At 39.3% G+C, this 15,874-nt stretch overlaps 1 protein-coding gene across 5 annotated transcripts; it reads left to right on the forward strand.

Annotated features, from left to right (window-relative positions):
• Nucleotides 1-243: 243 nt before the first annotated feature.
• Nucleotides 244-15,440, forward strand: traf3ip2a (TRAF3 interacting protein 2a). 5 transcript variants are annotated; one of them, XM_061253518.1, is made up of 11 exons: nucleotides 261-320; nucleotides 473-538; nucleotides 983-1,033; nucleotides 2,378-2,995; nucleotides 6,501-6,675; nucleotides 9,054-9,235; nucleotides 10,360-10,448; nucleotides 10,559-10,627; nucleotides 13,396-13,500; nucleotides 13,912-13,986; nucleotides 14,491-15,440. In XM_061253518.1, exons 3-11 carry the CDS (start codon nucleotides 1,018-1,020, stop codon nucleotides 14,635-14,637), a joined length of 1,476 nt encoding a protein of 491 aa, XP_061109502.1. In that variant the 5' UTR covers nucleotides 261-320; nucleotides 473-538; nucleotides 983-1,017; the 3' UTR covers nucleotides 14,638-15,440. The 5 variants fall into 5 exon arrangements, with proteins under 5 accessions (XP_061109493.1, XP_061109510.1, XP_061109502.1 ...); XM_061253509.1 differs by lacking the exon at nucleotides 473-538 and having other exon boundaries at nucleotides 244-320; XM_061253526.1 differs by lacking the exons at nucleotides 473-538; nucleotides 13,912-13,986 and having other exon boundaries at nucleotides 244-320.
• The last annotated feature ends 434 nt before the right edge of the window (nucleotides 15,441-15,874 follow it).

Below are 15,874 nucleotides of genomic sequence, written 5' to 3' on the forward strand. Positions count from 1 at the left end.
AAGTTGTAAATCGCTCAAATTTGACCGGAACACAGCAGGAGGGTTAACAGCTTATTACATGTACCGCTGTTTAACGCTCTAACATCTGAGGATCTTAATGTCATGCCCCAAGTTGTATGGAGGAATTATTTCAGAGCCTACGGCGTCTGTGATTGGTAGATTACAGTTGACGCACCCTCTGTATTTGCATATACTGAACCGGTGACTCTCCTGCTTTGCATGTAACTTTTCCCAATGAAAAATGCAGCATTGTTTCCTCGTTTGCCATTCCGGGCAAGTTTCCTTGTAGACGGAGTGTCAGTACCGGTAACGGCAAGAAGGTAGGCTATCTATAAAAAGTAATCTCCATACTGCTTTTTAAAGTAGAATCAAATGTAAATGTATTGTGCCCGCGCTGATACAAAATGTGTTGCACTTATTGTGAAAGAAGCACTGGACAACGGTGAGTCGTTGTTTCGCTGATCTCTCGCAGGTCAAGAAAAAAACATTCGACCAGCGGAAGCGTCTTATTCAGAACTCCGAGGCTATGCTGTTAAGGGTATTTGTTTCAGGACTGGTGCTATTCCTATTTAATTGTGATTCTATTCCTACATTAAATGTAAAATTATACAAGTGTACATCAGTCTCAGAAATTACCCTGATACAAGTTGCCTACAATTTAATTATGTAATTGGAACGATGTTGAAGTGTGGAAAATGTATAAATAAATCAATGTGTATAAATAAACATTTGTAGACCGGCATAATGTTTGCATCCCAGTTATAAGCGTTGATATTGTACTTTCCCACTCTAACTTCATGTGATGTTCGAAACTGAAATTACACACTTTTCAGAAGACCTAACGTTCCCGTGGGTCTGTTACAGCCTGTTAGGTATCCACTGTACAAATTCACAAAAAATATTTTAGAATGTGTTCTCGAATTTTGGAGATTATTATTTTTAGTTATTTGTTCTTTCTTCTTCTTTTTGCATGTCCTTGTAGGCTGTAAGAAACCTGGGTAGCCTGCTGCGAAGATAATGAAGCGCGTCACAGGTAGGATCCCTTCAGGAAACATGTCATAGCCAGCGTGATGTTTAAAACAAATAACGTAAACTCACTGTATTCCGGAAATAACACGGGGAAGCGGCCGCATCCACCAGAACATCCGTTCAATAGTAGTTTTTCTCCTGAGGAATGTGGTTTATGATTATGGTTGAGTATTGACTATCCCAGACACAAAAATACATTGATGTGAATTGGACCAATATTTATAGAGAAAACGACAAATAACTGTACAACGTCCCGGTTCGTAGTCTCTCGTTAGCAACATCTTCCCCACCACAGTGTCACAGTGGATCACCGTTTCCTTGTCACTGTAGCCTATGCTGAAACGGATCGCGTATGTGACTCGTCCCAAGTTTCTATGAAAATGGACACACAAAACAAAGCTGATCTGGCGGTATTATTATTTTTATTCGTCATTTAGACATCTGCAGCCTGCTGTTCGGAACATAGTGAGCTAACTTGGCGTTCGGAACACGTTTACGTTTACACCGGCTCGGCAGGTGTGGGGTTTTTTTGTTTGCTGTTGCATTAATTCAGTTTTTAACAATACAGTTTTCAATCACTATGGTGACAGGATATAGCCTACCTTGAAAGCGTTAAAACTCACGGTTCTATCCGTAGGCTATAGGGGAGAGTCGGGTTGAAAGTAACGCTTTTTTGTTTGATCCCATTTTGGTTTATACCGAAATTAATAGAGATCCCATATTTTATGACAAACAACTTGCACATTTCCTTCACTATTGTCAACTGTAATTGTCATTCTAGGATATATGAGTTTAACATAAATAGGCAGACATAAGAAAAATGATCTTTAGGTTATTTAATTTAAATTAAACATTTTTAAAAAATAGGGGGGCCAGACACAGGCTTGTCACAATGTGACATAAAAATGTTTACATGTAACATTTTAAAGAGCTTTCAGAAACTGTATGAATGAATTATTGAGTCCTTATAGGAAATTAATGCTTAAAAGCATTAAAACATTGTTAGAAGACCTGGTGAATCTCTTCCTATCGTTGAAAAAAGGCTCACTGACTTGTTGGCTCACCCTCTGTCTGTGTTTATAGCCCTTAAGTTCTGGTTTCAAAATATACAGTTGATGGGCCGTCACTCTGTACCAAGACATTGCACAGCTGTTCAATAATTCAAGCTCATTTTTTGAAAAATGGTTCAGTTTAATCTGCACTCTGAGTGTAATCTGCAGTATTGTGCACTGCTTTCAGTTGCCAACAAAGTGTTGGAAAAAACAGAAATTAGTTTTTTCATGTGTATTACTATTTTTCATGAAACATCACTAAACACATGCTTCCCCCCCCTTCCTTTTATTTTAAGGATTCCCTTCCATTCCAGTAGAGATGGATGAGTCAATGAATGTGTTGGACCTTGTCTCAAAGTTGAAGCTGGCTGAGCACTCGACTCTGGGCCTGGACGAGGCTGGTGGGGTTGACAATAATTGGCCCGATCCCGGAGGCATGCCAGAAAACCAAGTCCAACTGATGGATTACCCACTGTCCGATTATGCTAGGCAGAGGTATCAGGAGGGAGTTTACAGTGGGCCAGCACAGTGTATGACCCCTAACAGAAACGGTTATTCGTTTGCCACGGCACGCAGCTCCCAGTATCGGGAGTGGACTGTGGAAGGGTTGCCTCCTGATGCGTCACAGCTGTCATGTGGCCCTGTAGAAGCCAGGCTCCACCCTGACAACAGCAGCCTCTGGCTCAGGCCTGGCAAAGCAGCGAGTCCTGGGGATGACACCAAACGCTGTGTGGAGAAGGACGGCCAACCCAGGCAGGGCAGATCAGAGTGTCTCCCCAGTAAGGACACGGGGTACGAGTCCCAGGATGTATTGGAGGCTCCTCTGCCTCTGAGATCTGACATTGTCTACATGATGGGGCCCCAGGACCCCTACAGCTGCAGACCAGGCTATGGCCCCCTCGTGGCAGGTCCCAGTGAGTATTAGGCTACTACAGCCAAAATTATATGTTTGGTTCCACATTGTGTTCAGTTTCAAACTGAGTTGTGATTTGTCAGGTTATGATGTGATAAAACCAGAAATATGATTGCTCCAAATATGTGAGTATAACCAAATTAAACAGCTAAAGTTGAATTATATTGAGTTTACAGTATTCTGTTTTTAGAATCCAGTTTACAAACAGAAAAAACTGGTATGTGGAAGAACCTAGCGTGGCAGCGAAAGGTTACGTTTTTACTCGATTCACAGTCAGCACCTCATCTTTACAAGATTTTTATTTATACTTAAGCAATAACTCACGACAGGCAGTATATATATAAATTTTATCACATCTAGGGGGCGTTGTTCGGCCTGACATGCAGCGGAGGATCATACCCCCCGTAGCTGTGGTGAAATTTCTATATACCATGTCTGGATTACATATCTGGAGTATGACCAAGCATTATAATACAGATATTATAGACACAATCCAATTAAAAAACAATTTTATTAAAAGTTTCATTGCAATAATAATTTACACGAAAGTAGTTCTCATATCCAGTCGTGCCAGGTGGTTGCTATGCAACGTGCAAAACAAATCTAACGTTGTTCTGCCAAACACACTAACTAGTTAGCTTGAGGTGTATTTGTACCATTGTGCAAGCACGAAAAAACTTTCCAACATTAGTGGGATCACGTTACATAGGTCTACTCATTTAATTTTTTGAAGAAGCGCAGCTCTGCTTTCTCCGGTCCACAAAGTTTCCACTTTGCGGTCACCCTAAAGCAGGGGTCAACCCTGGTCCTGGAGAGCCGCAGGGTGTGCTGGCTTTCGTTGTTACTTGGCATTAATTGATCAATGAAAGCCGTTGATTGCACAGTTAACTCACCTCACCTGGTTTCTTGGGTCTGAATTGGTTGCTTATTTTAAGGTGGAGACGAAAGCCAGCACACCCTGCGGCTCTCCAGGACCAGGGTTGCCGACCCCTGCCCTAAAGCTTTCGCGCTTCTGCCTGCTTACTGACACAAATCTCTCTTGCAAATCAAGACCTGCACTGGATAATTTCTGAAGTAGAAGCGGTGGCAGTGTGTAGGTAGAATTTTCTTACTTGCAAATTCAACATTGTTGCGAGGTGATTGACGGGCATCATCTTGCATCTAACAGTTTTTCATTTTGACTGGAATGGCTGCTTTGCCGCGGTGATACTTGAAATAGAACTGTACACAACAAGCATGAGAATGCACAGCCGGGATACATCAAAAATAAACGATTTATAAACATTCATATTTTATTCATGTTGCTGCAGAAACTTCTCAACTTTGTCAAAAAAGGTTATTAAATAAAATACTGGGGAAGAATGCATCCTACTTTTTAAAAGTAATATCACATAATTCCTATGAATACAATTAAGTCTGTGCTCCAACATAAGTTAAATGTCAAAATGTCAATCCATAGTTTTCATATTTAAAAATAACGTATTTGATACCTTATCATAATGATTGCAATATCAATTCAACGTTTGCATTCTCAAATTCATGCAGTTTTCCCCTGGTCATTTCGGGTGTGACATTCCCACCACATGCAGTATTCAGATTTTTGTGGTGGCACATGCACAGGAACTTGCATGACTAAACGCCTAAAATCCAAAGTGTCTTTAAAATGAGGTTTGATATGTTGCTATATTATACAGGTGTGGGCAATTCCAGTCCTGGAGGGCCAGTGTATCTGCAGGTTTTTGTTTCCACCAATTACCCTTGCTAAATTAGCTGTAATTGGTGTACACACCAACACTGTTTGACTCGTAGATTAGATCAGAGTAAAACACTTTAATTTAGGGACACGAACAATTTTCGGCTGTCATTCATGCGCTTATGAAATGTAGCTAAAATTTGAGGTGGCATAATGTTAGGGCTAATTAAGTAATTCAAGCCAGCAGTTGGCATGAAAACCAGAAACAGATATAGCCCTCCTTGCCCACCCCTGCTCTAGTATTTGGAGTGTGAATGTAACCACATCCTAAACCAGGGGTCGGCAACCCTGGTCCTGGAGAGCCGCAGGGTGTGCTGGCTTTCGTTGTTACTTGGCATTAATTGATCAATGAAAGCCGTTGATTGCACAGTTAACTCACCTCACCTGGTTTCTTGGGTCTGAATTGGTTGCTTATCCAGGCTCTCCAGGACCAGGGTTGCCGACCCCTGTCCTAAACTGAAAAATTAAGGAGAGGCACGAAGTTGAAATTGACTGGAAATAAGTAACTTTACATTTTTATGGTTCAGGTTCATTGTTCACTGTGGAATTACACAGAAAATGTCCTGCCATGCGTTTTGTCCACCCTTGAACTCAGCTAGCAAATTTCACTAATTAGTTCACCTGGCATAATATTTGTGCTAATTAGCAAATCTACATGGTTGGAAGAAAATATCTCTGTATGTAAGGTCAAAGCCAAAGAAGGCTAAGTACATGTGAATTTTTATCACATGGATATGCTTTCTAATTAGTTGTTTCTAGTTTGATTTAATTCTGCAGGTTAAGTGGTGGGAAGAGTTTTTTCACCCTATAGAGCAGGGGTCTGCAACCTTGGTCCTGGAGACCTGCAAGCTCTGCTGGTTTTTGTTTTCATCTTAGTCAGCACCCAGTCAGACCAGTTCAGGTGAGTTAACCCTGCAATCAACTGCTCTAATGGATTAAGCGCAGAATAACAACAAAACCAGCAGTCTGCTGTGCTCCAGGACCAGGATTGCAGTCCCCTCCTTACAGAGCAGTGGTTCCCAACCCAGTTCCCCAGTGTATGCTGGTTTTTGTTCCAACCTGAGTTATTAAACTGTTAACTGTTAAATGTGCTTTTCATGTTGAGAGGGATTATTAACTTCTTAAACCAAATTATGTCAGACGTAGCTACTCATGGCATGGAAAATACAAGCCTATGTTCATATTGTGCTATATTGCAAACAACTACATAAAAATGGTAAAAAAAAAATAATAAAAAAAGATTAAATGAGGTGAATCAATAGGCTAATTACGTTCACATTGCAGGTTTGGCTCGCTTTGTCTTTACATTCTTCATTAGCATTTTAGTGATCTTGTGTCCACACTTTCACCAATTAGGAGCCTGTTGTTCACCTCCATCTTTAATTTGATGAGAAATAATTTTGTTAACTCTTTTATACAATTGTTTACAATATATCATAATAAACACAACATGAATCTCACAATATTATTCTTTGTGGAATGCTGAACTATTTCTGACATAATGTGGCTGGAGAGGGTAAATAATCCCTCTAGATATCAAAAACTCCTAATTATGAAAAATTAACAGATTAAAATTCTGTGATTGCAACTGATTGCAAACCAGCATGTACAGGGCGTACCCATGATCGAGGTTGGGAACCACTTCTATAGAGCATTAGGTCTAATCATGTTTGTCTCTCCCATCTACAAAATGAGATTGGATTGTCTTGTATTCACTTAGATTAGCTTCTCCTCTCTTGACTCTCATGCACAGACATTCATCCCTTGGACTGCGGGTGCTTTCAGTCTCCACACCGCCTTGATCTTCGGAGAGGTGTCATGGACCCTAGAATGTTTTTACATAATCAGCCTTTTGGCCACACCCGCCACCTGTGGAATCGCCCCGTGAAACAGGCGGAAGTCAGACAGAGGGGAGGGACAGAAACCAGGTAAACAAAACTCTTTGCTGGGAATTATTTTAGGGGTTTTCCCTGTTCTGTGTTCTTTGTACTTTCATTTACTGTTGCCAATTTATTCCCATCTTTTGTTATATTTAAATTGATTATTATACAAGACTTCACAAAAGAGAGTACAATGAAATTAACTTTGGTGATCTACAAATAAATAAACAAAGAAAGTTTTTTTACTCATATTTTATAGGCTTAAAAATAATAATATCACTCCATTGTGCCTTATAAGTTAACTTGTATTCACTTGAAACTCTTAAAATAAGGTTTATGGGATGCAACACTCTGGTAACTTATCACATATTAAAATGAGGCAGACCAAATCAAGCAAGTCTAGACTATGGACTGGTAGAGAAGGTCGAATTAAGCTGACAATTTGTCAGGGAGACAGGAATGTAAATATGACTCTTGTAAAAACAGTTGCACAATTTTTTGCACATGCATTGTTCCTCATGCTACGTTCACAAAAGCATTCCAGAACGGCTGGTTGATCTGCACAGATTACCTTTGAACAGGGAATATTACCCTGTTAAAATATGCCAAGTTGAATGACTGGTCCTTGTAGTTTATGTCAGGCAAAGAACACAGTGTGTGAGGATCAGGATCAAGTTCTTTACTGGAATGGTTCACAGGAACAGTGGCTTGCACTAGCCAGGTGCATTGTCCTCCTAAATTATTCGCCCTTGATAAAGATCTGCAAAGAAGACTCCATAGCATAAGCAAGACAGGTCATTGAGTATTCAGTGCAATACCAAAAGTTATTGGACAAATGAACACAAAATAAAATAATATTCAATATTTTGTTGCAAATCCTTTGCAATCAATGACTGCCTGACAACAGATAGACATCACCAGATGCTGGGTATCTTCCCTGGGTATCATTCTCTGCTAGGTCTGTACTGCAGCTCTCTTCAGCTTCTGCTTGTTCCGGGGGCTATTTGTCTTCAGTCTGGTGAAATGCATGCTCAATTGGATTGAGGTCAGGTGACTGACTTGGCCAGTGAAGAACATTCCACTTTTTGGCCTGAAAAAACTCCTTGCTTTGGCTGTACGTTTTGGATCATTCTCCTGCTGCATGGTGAAGCTTCGTCCAATCAGTTTTGATGCATTTGCTTGGATCTGAGCAGACAAGATGTTTCTGTATACTTTGGAATTCATCCTGCTGCTGCCGTTAGCAGTGACATCATAAATGGACAGAAGTGAGTGAGTTCCAGTGGCAGCCATACATGCCCAAGTCATAACCCTACCTCCACCATGATTGACAGATTAGGTGGTATGCTTTGGATCATGAACTGTTCCTTTTTTCTCTCCACACTCTTCTCTTTCCATCACTCGCGTACAGGTTGATCTTCGTCTCGTCTGCCCATAACTTTGTTTGAGAACAGGTTTTTTAATGTCCGTTTTTGCAAACTAACCTGGCCATTCTATTATCGAGGCTTGCCAGAGGTTTGCATCTTGTGGGGAACCCACTGAGGTTATACTGGAATCATCTTCTCTTGACTGTTGTCTTTGACACACGTCTACGCCTACATCCTGGAGAGTGTTTGAATCATTCTTCTTTCATCCACTACACTAGCCTTCCCTGTTCTACCAGGTAATTTTCCATTGCTGAGCTCACCAGTGTATTCTTGCTTCTTAACAATTTATCAAACAATTGATTTTGACACACATAATTATTTAGCCATGTCTCTGATTGATTCATGATTTTTCAGCCTAATGATGGCCTGTTTTACTGCCATTGACATTTCTTTGGTCCTCATGTTGAGAGACAACAACAGATTCCAAATGTTGATGGAACTCCTAGAATCAACTCTAGATATTTTGCTTGCTCTTTTACACATGAACTAACAATGAAACAACAATTGTCCAATTACTTTTGGTCACCTAAAATTGGGCTATGATATAAAAATGGCTATGATTCCTATACTATTCACCCAGTATGGATGCAAAAACAGTAGTAGTAAGTAGTATGCACTGCACTGTATGCACCTTAGTCAAAACAAAAATTCTAAGTTACAAGAATATATAATGAAGGTAGAAGACCATTTTTTCTTGCCTTATATTTGACAAGGTTTTATTTTATTTTAGTTACCGGAGTTACCCTCTTTGAAGAATGTGAGCTTGAAGCGCATCACTGACAAGTAAAGAGGAAAAAAATATCCTGTATGCTGGATCTCCTGCCAGTATTACTTATTAAATATTATTTAACAGAGACCTTTTGTCACTCATAAAATGAAAAGCAATGTATTATGTATGTATTAACTTGTATTTTACTTATTGCATTTTGCCCGTGTTATGCAGGGAAACTACCCCAAAAAAGCAGAATTTTGGTTGATTCAGTACATTTTGCCATTATGCAGTTTCTCTGGAAGCAATCCTGGCCAGCATGCACCCAAAGCTGAATGTAGTGTTAATGTCCCACGCCATGACACCCCACCACAGGAAGTGATGTTAGAGGCCAATGTGCTCCCATCACCATCTTCTCCAAGGGTCTCTACTGCTCTGGGCACCAGGAAGACCATCAGCCTGCCAGACGAGTGCCGTGAGTGAACACCTATGTCAAAAAACAGCACCACTGGAAATCGCCAAACATATAGAGACTGATATTAAACCAGTCATAAATAAGAAGTTACATTATATTTGTTAATTTTGCTCGACCAAGGGCATTGTGGCAGACAGAACCAAAGAACACAGTTTTGGGAAAGATAGACCTAGCCGACCAGTGACACTCCTCCTTTATTGGCCAGGTAAATGTAATAATTTCATGAGCCTTTTGACTTTTTTTAACTTTTGGTTTTTTGCCATCTTAACATTTTACATCACAATCAATAGATGCTTCCAAAATGAGTTTAATATGGAAAATAACCACCAGAACTTGAGGAGACCACATCACTGTAAATATGTAGTGAAAAGCTAATCAGACTCAACCACTGTACAACTGAAGGAAATTAAGACATCACACACACAAATGCACAAGTATTAATCTATATTGCAGTAAGGGATATTATATAAAATGGATAAATAAATAAGGGCTTTGGTTGTAGTGGTTGTTGAGGTGCAGCGAGTTTTCAATGAATGCCTGAAGACAGATAAGAATTAACCATCCAGTCTGGTGCAGTCCACTGAGGGGACATGGTAGAGACTCTGTGGTAGGACATGAAACAGGGGGGACTGCAAAGCAAACGGAGGTGAAAGAATGGATTGACCGAGCTGGAGTGTAGGTTCTGACAAGGGCACCAAGGAACAGGTCATGTCCTAAGAGTGTCTGTGTTGAAAGGTGGTTAAAGAAATAGGTCAAAAGCTAGAAGATTGCACGTTGTCATCCAGGGTGAGACACTGAGGTTTCACCGTTGAGAAATGTACTTCTCAAGCCACTAGCTGAATTGTTTCTGTAAATATCTTTTATGTGTAGAGCATGTATGTAAATGCACAGTATGTTTTTTTTCTACATATTTATGTAACCTCATATGTGCATGCTTAAACGTTTGGAATACTGCATATAACGTTGTTGGTCTTGTAGCAAAACAAGGTAGAATCGTGGGGCTGTTCTTGTGCTACTTTTCTCCCATTGCTATAAAGAGACAATACTCCTTTGATCTGATTTGGATTTTGCCTTTTTATTGTGGAATTTATTTTAATCTATTTTAATCTTTTTCAAATTTTTAGGCAATATTTTTGTCACCTATTCTGTGGATACTGCGTCTGAAATAGTTCCTTTTGTGGAATTTCTGACCAACCATGGCTTTGTTCCTGCTGTAAGTTACTTAGGTTATTTGTGAACTAATTTAATGACTAAATAATTTAATACATCGTAGTTCAAAAAAGGAAAAATAAGAAACGGTGTTTTTATTTTTCCCTTTTGCAGATTGACATATTTGATAACCCGATAAGACGCATGGACATCACAAAGTGGATGGACAGCTACTTAAAAGATGTATGTATATGGAATTATTCTCATGCACTTGTTATTTTGAATATTTCAAACACACTCGGACATTTGCATCTTGCATCTCATAATTTAAGGGGAAGTTCCAATGAAATTTTCATATTTCATAATATACTCAGTGACCACTTTAAATGGTAAATGGTTGACATTTATATAGCGCCTTTATCCAAAGCGCTGTACAATTGATGCGCTTTATTAGGTAGACTTGTACACCAGCTTGTTAATGCAAATATCTAGCTGATCATGTGACAGCCACTCAACGGATAAGGTTCACTTGTTGTTCAGACCAAACATCTGATCTGGGTGAAAATGTTAATGTGGTCAGAGGAGAATGACCAGACTGATTCAAGCTGACAGGAATGCAACAGTAACTCAAATAAACACGGTGAACCCTGAAGTGGACGGGCTACAGCAGAAGACCAACAAGTCTAAAAAATAAGTAATACATACTGTATGTATGAAAGTGGTCACTGAGTTAAATGTTAAATATTATCTATGCTTGATTAAAGTGTGAGGAAACAAGGGATCCATTAAATAACTGGACTATAGATCCAAAGTTCATCTTGATTGTTGTAATGTTAAGTAACCCATATGTATGTGCACAAGGGATAAGCGATATGACAATTTTACATAGTCAGCTATGATATTTACCTTTTCAAGCACAATCGTAAACCTTGCAATTGATTATAAACAGAATATAACAGATTATAAACAGAAATGAAGTTACATGCTAAGCAGTGTTCCTTGCGCTGTTGTAATTATAATGAACTATAAATTGCAATTATATTTCAAACAAGTGTGATTATATTGGAAGTACAACTGCAGTAAAATCGTATGTACAGTTGCCTCACACAAGTATTCTTCACTTTTCCCACACTGTGTTGTAGATTTAATTTTAAATGGATAAAATTGTCATTTTTACCAATCAATCTACACTCAATAACCTATAATGACAAAGTGAAAACATAATTTTTTTTTTACATTTCTTAAAGGTACTGGTAGGTAAGATTTTTCTGTTAAAACATTGTTACAAGACCATTGTAAATCCCTTCCTATCATTGAAAAAGGCTCACTGACATGTTGACTCATCCTCTGCCTGTGTTTATAGGGTTACATTTGGGTTTCAAAATATACAGTTGACGGACAATTCAAGCTCATTGGTTGAAAATTAGTTCTAATTGCCACAGCCAATGGCGTTTCAATGTCAGTTCGTTCACTAACTAACGTCTGGTTAGTTCGACTAGCTTGTTGCTAACAATGTTAGTCTACTTTTTATGGTTATGGATCTTACAAGATTTCACAAGGTAGAAGACGATGCCAGTGAGTGATACCCTCAGGCTATAGATTTGGATCATCTATCCACTGTGTAACCGCATAAGGACAGCAATACTAAAATAGTGATTATCTACGATGGCTCCCTAGTCAGAACCATGGCAGACGCAGGTTTGTTTTCCCCCTTGTTCTCCGCCAACATCTCTATGACACGTTACCGACTGAATCTATGTGGTTTATGATTATGGTTGTTTATTGGCTATCCCAAACAATAAAACACTTTATTCATGTGAATTGGACCAATAATTATAGTGAAAATGACACATAACTACAAAACTTTGTTTTACTTTTCAGAAGGTCGACACTTCTGTATTTTTGATTGGTCTTACGTAATTTTCTAATATAAAACCTTCCCCACCCGTCATATTCGTATTGGCATTGGCGCACATCGTAAACTCGCCGCGATTTCTCTCAGATGACAAGGCTGCGTGACTCATGAGTGGTTAACATAGAAAAAGGAATACATTACAATGATAAAGGTATATATTTTATATCTGACCTCGTCGTATTCATTTCATAAACTGTTGTGACAGTTGTCACGGAACACTGATGTCCGGAACCCTAGTTCCGAATATATTGTATTACAGATTTTAAATTGCAGTCTAAACCAGCTCCACCCCACACTTTTACAATGTAATATATAACTATAATTGTTGAATACGACTTTCGGAAAGAGGGTCAGCTGTTATCTGACACAGAATGCATTTTTAGAGAAGACAACGGCTTGGCTGCGTCGAGATGGCAAAGTCGGTCTTCGAATAATACTGAAGCTTATCTGCATATTGCAGTAAGCGCTGGTAGATGTTTGTGGTAGATAGAAATGGTGAATGCATTCAATTAACCATAAAATATAAAACTACTACACAAGCGAGCATGTTTAGTGTTACGGTTCATATTCACTGAAATAGAGATGAAGTGAACGGACATTCTACCTCAGATCATTTCTTTGTATTTCAATTCAGTGGGGATACCGCTCTAGGTATAAAACCAGGAACTAAAAGCTGCTATTCTGAACTTGTCTCGTGTTCATCTTTTTCTCTGAACCCCAAATGTATCCCATGTATTGCAAAAAGAAAAAAATATTGCTGTTCCAATACGTTTGGAGGGGACTGTATATTGCCTCAACTTTATTATGCAAACTTGCCAATACACTTTACAGTGCAATACTCAAGATTCTGAATTATTTAAGAGGTTTAAATCTAAAACAATCTGCCCAGTGTTGAGCCCATGTTGTTTGACATAGAGTAAACATTATACATGGCTATAGCAGTTGTCAGAGATCTGTACTGAAACCTTGATGGAGAGCAGGCTGATGTTAGCGTTAGGGCTGATCAATTTAATTTAGTCTTTTGAGGTTTCAGCAAATGCAAACATTTCACTTAAAACATAGTTTTCTGAAATTAATAACAAAGTTTTATTTTCAGAAATCAGTGCTGATCATCATAGTCATCAGTCCTCAGTACAAGCTGGACATTGAGGGGCCTGGGCAGGATGAACATGGCCTGCACACCAAGTACATCCACTCAATGGTAAAATACTTATCTTATTGAAGGGAGAGGGGGCCTTCATCAAGTCTCCAAATAGGTGGAGATGTCGTATACTATCAAGGATTCACGGATTTATTCCCTGCAGATTCCTGACACATGCAAACTTGTCCTTTTTTATTATAAATTAGAAGCAATAGAAATTTCAAGTTGTCTAAGTTCACGATGAAATACCGCTAGCAGCTTTGAGTTTTTCCATAAGCTTTCCAGCATATATTATGTGATGAACATAAATCTGTCCAAGATTTATAATAAAACTTAAGATAAGCCGGTTGCCAAATGAATGGATAATAACTATGTAATGTAATTGGTAAATAGCCAATGATTCTTGTAGAAGAGGTTATAAAAGAAAAAGAAAAAAAAAAGTTAAAAGTTCTCTTTTCACACATCCTTCAGATACAAAATGAGTTCATCCAGCAAGGCAGCTTAAACTTCAGATTCATCCCTGTGCTCTTCCCAAATGCAACTAAGGTGAGTCCAGTCTACATGAGCAGTGAATGTCCTTAGCCAGGATGGCAGCAGAGTGGAAAAAATCACTCTAAGTTTATTATTGGTCCAGATTCCCGATTAAGCCTGGTTCTAGACCAGTCCATTTTAAATGGAGATTCTTTTGCTTAATCAAGCCATGGGCAAAGCTGAATCTGTCTGACCATTAAGTAGCTATTTTTATTGTCAAATTAAATATTAGATACTTATTTTGCTCATTTGGCAACAAACAAAGAAGACGGCTTGGTTTTACATCAGCTATGCATTTTGTACTCTTGGAACTGAACATCAGTTTTGCCAATTGTGCAATCTACTAAATACAAATGGGTTTATTTTGAAGTGTGTGGGACTTCCTAAAAGTCCTCATGATTTACCAAAGGCAGTTTCATAATTCTTTATAAATATTATGCTCCTTCAAAAGTTTTGTCCTGAAATGTTTTTTTGCAATAGGAATGCAGAACCCTGTAGCTATTTAATTGTCCTATACAGAAACATGTGCCAGGGTGGCTCCTCAACACAAAGATCTACCGCTGGCCCAGGGACGTGGAGGACCTCCTGCTCAGACTGCTCAGGGAGGAGAGGTACATCCTGCCCCCCCTGGGCAAGGAACTAACCATCACCATCTCTCCCATGTGACCACCTACCTTGTCGAAGCACCTGGAAACCCTCTCCGCTCATCCTGTTGCCATTGTTCCAAATAGAAACACACTCCCATGTCGTTTTTTTGTTTGTTTTTTTTATTCAAATTTTTCCCCTTTTCTCCCAATTTGGTAGCCAATTGTACCCTATCTAATCCAACTAGTGTTAGCTGGGGATACACCGCTTACAACAGATGGATCTAGCGATCCTGAGAACAACACGCCTTCTTGTCTCACAGCCAGCGACTGTAATTACAAGGCGCACCGGGGGTGCATGCACATGGCAATCCCAACTAGTCCCTGCAAGCCAATTATGCCGCTCCATGAGAGCCGGCCCAACTCAGCTCTTGATAGGACTGGGAATCGAACCCCGGTCCTCGGTGTGCAACTGTAATGAACTGAGGCCTGCATCAAGGTCCGTTACTTTAGCTGAGCGCCACCGTGGCCCCGCCATGTCTTGTTTTACATAAGTATCAGCAATGGCTCTATGGTATCAACACACCCTTAACATTTCCAGTTACCATGGAACCAATCAAGGCGTTTTGTCCTGGGTTAAACTCTGAAGTTGGTAAAGCATAATCTTTGTCAGATCGGTCTAATGTGGGAAAAAAAAGTATTGGCATCAAATAATTAGTTATCATTAGCCTCCAGTGGCAGGCTGTGGGATAGCCACTGGAGATGTGTTGAAGGCATTATCCCTTTTCAGGCTCAATGAACAATTAGCAGCAGCTAAAATCAGCTAACACATGCACTGGAAATGGGTGACTGCTTGGAACATTCAATTATGCACAATGAATGCTAATTGTTAATGCTAATGCTAATGCTAACAGATGTCCCTAGAGCTGGGCAGACTGCATGCAACAGTATTTGACAATGCAGGTATAAAGAAGAAGGTTCAAGGAAGGAGTAAATTAATCATTTTATAGGCATTTTTCTGAGAGAATTTATCACAGAATGGCTTTTAAGAATTATCGAATAAAAAAATCCAGATATTAAATACAAGCCATCACCCAAGATCCACTACAAAATGAAATTCACCTGCCTTAGATAAAAGCCTGTTGTGTACATTCTGCCCTTCTCATCAGCTTGACTTTGCATAGCCAAGAACTCTGATATAGTGCTTTTACTGAATATTGTGTTACCTACATACAGGTATGTGACATTGTCTGAGGAGTGTGATTAAATGCATGCCATATTGCCAATCTCAGAACTATAATGTAGTCAATAGAAATTGG

This window comes from Conger conger, chromosome 1 (assembly GCF_963514075.1).
Source record: "Conger conger chromosome 1, fConCon1.1, whole genome shotgun sequence".
In the NCBI taxonomy this organism is placed as follows: Eukaryota; Metazoa; Chordata; class Actinopteri; order Anguilliformes; family Congridae; genus Conger; species Conger conger.

What these genes read in the sequence shown, in the direction of transcription:
- traf3ip2a (XM_061253509.1), top strand. An exon ending in CAGCCTGCCAGACGAGTGCC is followed by an intron (nt 9,236 to 10,359) that starts GTGAGTGAACAC and finishes TCAAATTTTTAG; the next exon opens with GCAATATTTTTGTCACCTAT. An exon ending in CCAAGTACATCCACTCAATG is followed by an intron (nt 13,501 to 13,911) that starts GTAAAATACTTA and finishes CACATCCTTCAG; the next exon opens with ATACAAAATGAGTTCATCCA.